At 36.1% G+C, this 7,287-nt stretch overlaps 1 protein-coding gene across 1 annotated transcript; it reads left to right on the top strand.

Annotated features, from left to right (window-relative positions):
* The first annotated feature begins 1,617 nt into the window (after window positions 1–1,617).
* LOC150080198 (basic phospholipase A2 RVV-VD-like) lies at window positions 1,618–4,969 on the top strand. Its single transcript, XM_090381583.1, has 4 exons — window positions 1,618–1,725; window positions 2,500–2,659; window positions 4,582–4,700; window positions 4,799–4,969. The coding sequence occupies exons 1-4, from the start codon at window positions 1,653–1,655 to the stop codon at window positions 4,957–4,959; spliced, it is 513 nt and encodes a 170-aa protein (XP_090237709.1). The 5' UTR covers window positions 1,618–1,652; the 3' UTR covers window positions 4,960–4,969.
* Window positions 4,970–7,287: the final 2,318 nt, after the last annotated feature.

Here is a 7,287-nt window from a genome sequence, read left to right as displayed (position 1 = left end):
ACTACTGACACTATGCTGCTGCAACAGGATCTGGAAAGGTTGACCAGGTGGGGTGAGAGGTGGCAAATGAAGTTTAACATTGACAAATGTAAAGTACTACATATGGGAAACAGCTACCCCAGAGCAACGTATCAACTCTGTGGTACTACACTGGCAGTGGTAGAGAATGAAAGGGACCTGGGGGTGGTTGTGCCGGCAGATATGAAGTTTTCTGAGCAGTGAAGACGGGCTGCAAGAGTAGCTCATGGTGTATTGTCAATGATATATAGGAATTTTTCTAGCAGGGATAAGGAGGTGATTATTCCCTTGTATAAGGCAATGGTCAGACCACACCTTGAGTACTGTATACAGGCCTGGAGGCCTCATTTCAAGAAGAATGTAGAGCTGCTGGAACGAGTACAGAGAAGGGCAACAAGATTATTGAATGGAACAAAGGGGTGCTCTTATGAAGAAAGGCTTAAGTTTTGCAAATTACAGTGTCTGGAGGCACCAGCGAGGTGATCTGATAGAGGTGTATAAAGCTTTGAATGGTTTGAGCATGCTCAATGCTGATGGGATTCTTCCTCTTGCTCAGAATAATCACCTGAAAGGGCATAAATTCAAATTGAGGAAAGACAGATGTAGGATAAGACGTGCGGAAATTTGCCTTTAGCCAGCGGGTGGTTGGTTGGAGGAACAGACTTCCATCTCTTGTCGTGGAAGTTGATAGCCTAAATGTTTAAGGCTCAGCTGGACAGGTATTTCGAACGAACAGAGGGGTGAAGTGGAAGTGGTTATTTTTTATTTTTTTTTTTAATTTTATTTATTTCTTTTTTTATTTTATTTATTTCTTTTTTTATTTTATTTATTTCTTTTTTTATTTTATTTATTTATTTTTGTTTTTGGCTGATGCTGCATAAGCCTGCTTTCTTGCATCAAATGCCTCTACTAATGTTAATGCTAATGCTAATGCTATAGTACTTAGTACTGTGCTTGGGTTGAGCATGGATTTTTTCCTCCAGAAACTTGGGTTTTTCATCCAGGAAACACAGAATGGACTACAGAACGCATGCAATTTACAGAAAGTATGTACCTAGGAACATGGCCTCAGTCGCTGATGCTCCTTAAAATGTTCAATTTCTCAGTCCCTTGGCCAAATTTTTCTAGATTTTGTTGCAACAGGTTACCTCGATTACTGTTGATAACTACCCTGCCAAACTTTTATGACATCTACAAACTTAGAAAATAAGTATCGCTTTCAGTACCTGAAAACTTGATTTAAAAACAAGCAAAAAAAAAAAAAAATACAGACGAAAACAGAAATATTACAGATTAATTTTCTGTTGAAGCCTAGAATTGGTTAATAACAAAAACCATGAATTATTACTGAGGTAAAATTTGAACATGGTCTGCTAAATACGTGCTCCTTTTCACAGGTATATTAGTTTGAACGTTCACTTAAGAGAGTTTTTTTTATTATACAATGAGTTAGCCTTCAAGATCGTGTTTACCTTGCAGCATCGAGTTTGGTAATGGCCAATCATGTTTACATTCTGTACCATGTGATGTATTTTGGAAAAGAAGAAAAATTGAAAAAATGGGGTGTGACGGCTTTCAATTTCTTTATAAAGCCAATTGTAGTCGAAGTTTTTGCTACGTACTTTACAAGCGTTATGTTTAAAGTTGGTGGAAGAATAGTTATGTTTGTTATCCTCATTCGTTTCGTTTTATTAGTTACTTGTTTTGGTAAGTATTTTATATGGATATTGATGAAACTTGCTTAATTATTTAACTGCGATGCAAATACGTTGTTCATTTAATACGGTAGGAATTAATATTTCAGTGGAATTTGAGTTTCGTGCACCGGTTATTGAAAGACTTACTTATGGCAATCATTTACAAGTTACAAAGGGCGCGTGTTTATTTTTATTTGCTTATTTATTACAACTGAAAATTTGAGACAAAAGTTCACTTGTGCACACACAATTTGACTCTCACCTGGTTAAATTCATGACATATATTTTTGATTCAACTTAAACTTTTGTATTAACTACAAAAGGTCATTTGTACCATACATGGGAAGATAACTTTTTACTCTGGTGGGAGGATAAAAAGAAAAGTACCTTTTTTTTTTTTTTTTTTTTTTTTTTTTTTTGTCAAACCGTCCCACTAATCCACGCATGGAAACAGTATTTTTATTTTAGCCTTTGTTATTAAAAGTACTGAGTTATTCACAACTAAATTATGTTAGGCTAATTTATTTGCACTTCTGTAAGATGGGAGGCGTGAAATTTATGAAATATTTTAAGGGATGCAAGGTATGAAAGTTTGGGGAATCTAACTCAACTACTTTCATGCAAATATTTCACTTCGAAATCTTTTTCGCGTATTGAAAAATTTTTAAATTATGATTCTTCGTGTTGAAAAGACTTTTTTTGCTTTGTGATTGTAGTACTCAATGTGTTGTCTCTTTAATTAAATAAAGAAAACTAGTATTAAGTATATCCTTTGAATATTTAGGAGGAACTTTGTCATCTTCAATATCTAGAAAAAAGCGGCATGCTATAGATTTGGCGGCTGTGGTGTGGCATGCTACACACAGAAACCCATTGGATTTCCTGTCTTATGGGAGTTATTGTGGATTAGGCGGCAATGGAAGTGCTGTTGACCGTATTGACAGGTAAGTAGATTCTGTTCTGAGTGAAGTTGACTTCACTACTTTTAAAGTAGACTTGGTATCTTGATATATCAACACAACAGTAATTGAGGCGCATAACAAAAAAAAAAGAAAAAAAACAGGAGCAAATTAAATGTGCGATACTAAAACTGAAGGGTGGAAGTCTTGTACTTGCAAATCCATTGCAGCCTTTGGTATCATACAATATTAACTGTCGTAGTAAGAGACCATCGTTAAATAACTTTAACTTGTTTTTCTGACACTTTTGATGCCCTTACTCCCTCAACTTTAACTTTAAAAAGGCCTCCCTCAAGAGTGATCTAGCGGAATGTAGAGTGGAACTACCATTTGTTTTTTTTTTTTTTTTTATATATATCAAAGCAAAATCATCCTTGCATATTGTAACAAATTATTTCAGATCGCGTATCCAACATATCTTAGGTCCAAATATTTCACTTCGAAACCTTTTTCGCGTATTGAAAAATTAAATTATGATTCTTCGTGTTGAAAAGACTCTGCTTTGTGATTTGATCCAAAAGAGCAGTAAAAGTTATAGTACCTGGGGCAAAGAAATATATTTGTGTCCCTTTAAAAAAAAAAAAAAAAAAAAATACGATCGGGTGCTTTTCCTCATCGTTACGCCTCTATCATTAAAACAGCTTTCTGTGAGGGGACAAATTGAAGGAGACAACTTTTAGCTGGTTATTTGAGAACTTTCAAAAATGGTGGTTTTTTTTTTTTTTTTCTTCGCTGAATTCTGGACTTATATCAGCATTATTTTCACCCTTGACCTCCTTTCACTGCATATTTTGATTTTCCGGTAATTAAAACTCAATTGAATAGTACATTCATGCACTCGGCAACTAGTGAGTTTTGAACCCGTGCTTTCTTTTTTGCAAGCTAACTAAAATGGACAATTTCGAAAAGTGTTGTTATGCTTGTGTTTAGTGGCACACACCTCTTTTTCCTAGTTGCATATTTACTAGTTTTTACATCTTAGTTGCGTGTCCATTTCATTTATTATCCGCTTACATGGGGGGACGAAACGGTGAAGTGTGGAATAATTTTTAGCACGCCAAATGCCTGGAAAGAACTAGGTTAATTTGCTTTTTAAGGTGTGGAAATGCTAGCCCAAGAAGTGAATGTAAATTTTTCTCTACGAAATCTGTCTTCGCGTCGGAACAGGTGGAGGGCGACTTAAAGAATAGGAAGTATATATAATCAGTACCGATGTAAACATATAATTGTAGTGATATTAATGGCAATACTTTGCCTTTTCCGCAGTTGGAAAAGGCAATTTAAAAATACTTTTTGGCGGGCCAGATTGCAGAATTTCTCCCACTAAAGTCACTGGCTACTTGGTGACCTACTACGAGTGATCACAAAGCGTTGAAACCTATAGAAATTATTAAACTTCTAATTTTTAGGAAATGCAGTATGTGATTATTCCAGAACTATGGAATGAATGGATTGTTTTTGCAAGTTAGAACCGAACTGAACTTCCAAAATTCAAACAAAACTTGGATTTAGATAAGTGACTGAATTATGTCAATGTGCCAGAAGAACACTACCATATTTTCAGCAGAAAGGGCATACGCAACTTCTAAATAGTGCTGAATTGTGAGAGTAAAAAGATAGTCTGGGGAAGACTTCATTTTAGACAAGAAAAGTGGCACACTGCAAGCAATGGAGGACGAATGTACGCTTTTAGCAGGGCCCCATAAATTTGCTTGGGCTTTGCATAATACGTTCTCAGGAGAGGTGGTACTTGAATATTCCCTTCAACTTTATATTGCGAAGGCTAGTTGAGATTCGTTAATTCAAACCGCGCTGTACAAGAATTGATTACTCTTTTTAAATGGTGCTTATTTCTCTATATGCATTTAAAGATACTCAATGGTGAGTAATTGACTTCTGATTTGCAGGTGTTGCAAGCTCCATGACAATTGCTATAAGCTAGTGAAATCAGTCAGAATGTGTAGTGGAAGAGATCCAGTCTTTGTTCATTATCGATGGAAACTGGTCAAAGAAGCCGTTGAATGCGGTATGTACGTTGCTCCCAATCTTTAATGTTTATACTATTAAAAAAAAAAGTGGAAAGTGTCCTAACATTTGTTTCTATTTTTTTTTTTTTTTTTTTAGTTGATAGCCACAAATGCAGAAGAGCCATCTGTAATTGTGATCGTTCAGTAGCCAGCTGCCTCCGTCAGAATATGCACTTATATCGCCAAGAGAACAGAAGAAAAGGGCCTTTAAGAGGAAGATATAATGATCTAATTGAATTAATAAGGGACTTTTTCTGACACTTGATGCCCTTACTCCTTCAACTGTGCAACGTTTTGACTTTTAACGTAGCCTTTTAAAATATTGGTTATGTCCCCAAATATACACTTTTTTTGTTTACAACTGTTCAGGATATTTCTTCACTCAATAAAAAAGTTAACTCTCCCAATTTGCAGTAAAAGTGTGTGTTAGTCCCTATATGAAGAAATCAGATCTTAATTGATTTCTTTAAATACTTTTGATAAACTTCATTGTAATAGTTAAATATTCGACCCAGTCATTTTTGGTAGTTATACATTAATTGTAATTCTTACTACCCAGCGACTTTCATGCATTTTGATAGATAGAATAAAATTAATTTCACACAGCATTTTTAATCAAACTACCAGATCTGTACCTGATGCTGCGTAATTTGCTAAGCCTATAATATATCGATCTTATCGTATTTATCCCGTTCCTCACTGGAAGGGATAAATACGGTAAGAACGGAGAAGGGTGGGGTGGATAGAAAGAGAACAAGGAAGTTGGTAGTTCCGAAGGCTGGTTTTGTTAAAGATAACGAGAGGCGGGGAGGGGGGCAGCATTATTTTTCCTCGGTTCTGGTATTACAATAATGCTTGCAGTTACACCGTGGGAATGGCACAATAGAAGAAAGGATGGATGAATAAATTTAGTTTAACTCTTAAGATCATGAATAAATCGACATTTTCTCATTAAAGTTGACGTACTTAAGTCTACAGTATAGAACTTATCATACTAACACAACATTATCTAAAAGGAATATTACAATTGTATAGAAGCGGGAGTGTTCCATATTTAACAAAACATTTGCCGAAGAGAAAAGATTAGTTATTTTAAATATGGAATTGCTTCTGCACTCTTCAATTATGGTAGTCGTTGCCACGAGAATTGATAAAAATGCGAGATTGTTTCTTGACAGACAAAATATAAAGTGAAGACAAACGGGTCTTCATTGAAGACAAGCGGGTCATTCAATGTTAATATTGCTCTTTTATGGGATTTTCTTTTAATTCTAAACCGGCACAAGGTCCGGTGCAGATACTGAGGACTATGCGATGGTATCTGGACACAAACGGTTTTTGTTTTCTTGTATTATAACCATTTAAGAAATGTTGTGGAGCTCCCTTTTGTGTAGGAGCCTGAGGGCGTCGCATTCAGCGCGTCCCTTCTCCCATTTTCACGGCCACGAAGGTATTTTTAAGAATTCCTTCCCTTCGTTTGACCTCATCAGCTTGCCAAGAAAGTGCTACTCTGAAGTTTTGCTATAACTTAATGTTTCGGACTTATGAAACATGATAAGGCGATATATATAAATTCGAAGTAAAAGTTTTATTCCGCGAAGCCCGGGCGATTGCACCAGACTAAAGCAATGAATTGTCAGAGCCCCTATTCATTATGCCCTTTCAATCCATACAAAAGAATGAGACTAATAGTTTTCTCAAAATGGCAGCAGCTTTTTCTGATTGTACGTGTTGGATGAGGAAATAGCATTAGAAATCGAATGTCTTAAGAAATGCATACAGACAGCCGGTTCTTAGGGTAGGAAGCTGGCCTCTGAGTGCAAAGGTTTGTTCCTCGAATTTGTTTGCCATTTTACATTGGTTTCTCCTGTGAAATTCAAACACTTTCCACAGACTACCCGGGGATCGCCTTTTCTTGGGCCTTAAGCAGCTTCTCCAGTAATAGAGGAAACAACTATGGAAAGAAATTTATCAAATGGTGTGGGATGAATGTTAGTCGACCAATCGGAGTTGTTATGAAGGGTGGCGGGATGCATCCTCTCCCCGGAAATTCTGGTTTTTCGTTCTCCAACTGCTCATGGCCTGGTTGCTTTGGCTTAAAATACACCTTAGCTAGGTTTTAGATGTTGGGGGGTTGGGGCCTGCTGGCTTATCTACTGCATAGTCAATCGCTTTCTTAAGAAGTCAACTACTTCAAATGAATATTAATTAGTGAAAATTGAACTTGTATTTAGGTCTAAGCGTTTACAAGCACTGAAACGTAGTGCTAATGGTAAAAAAATGTAAATAGTAATAATATTATCCTTATAGTGCCAAAAAAAAAACACAGAACAGAATAATCAGGTGCAACCTGGTTCAAAAGTATTTAACTCTAATGGGAGATTCCATTGTAAAGAAAATGGGTTAACATTTTTTGTAATTAGGATAGGTGAAATAGAACCAGAGTGTCTGTGTCTGCCATCTTCAACCGTTAATGATGTCACTAGCAGATTCCCAGATAAGTTTGTTAAATATAAACAAATGGCAAAGTTGCAGCAAGATCTCATAGGTCTTTGGAACACTTGGTTTAGTCCAGCAGATCACATC

Source organism: Mastigoproctus giganteus, chromosome 9 (genome assembly GCF_048544385.1).
Source record: "Mastigoproctus giganteus isolate SK-2022 chromosome 9, ASM4854438v1, whole genome shotgun sequence".
NCBI lineage: Eukaryota > Metazoa > Arthropoda > Arachnida > Uropygi > Thelyphonidae > Mastigoproctus > Mastigoproctus giganteus.
Note: the sequence above shows the minus strand (reverse complement) of the source record. Positions and strands in the feature narration are given on the sequence as shown.

What these genes read in the sequence shown, in the direction of transcription:
- LOC150080198 (XM_090381583.1), top strand. Translation starts at nt 1,653, where the DNA reads ATGTTTAAAGTTGGTGGAAGAATAGTTATGTTTGTTATCCTCATTCGT. An exon ending in GCTGTTGACCGTATTGACAG is followed by an intron (nt 2,660 to 4,581) that starts GTAAGTAGATTC and finishes TCTGATTTGCAG; the next exon opens with GTGTTGCAAGCTCCATGACA. An exon ending in CAAAGAAGCCGTTGAATGCG is followed by an intron (nt 4,701 to 4,798) that starts GTATGTACGTTG and finishes TTTTTTTTTTAG; the next exon opens with TTGATAGCCACAAATGCAGA.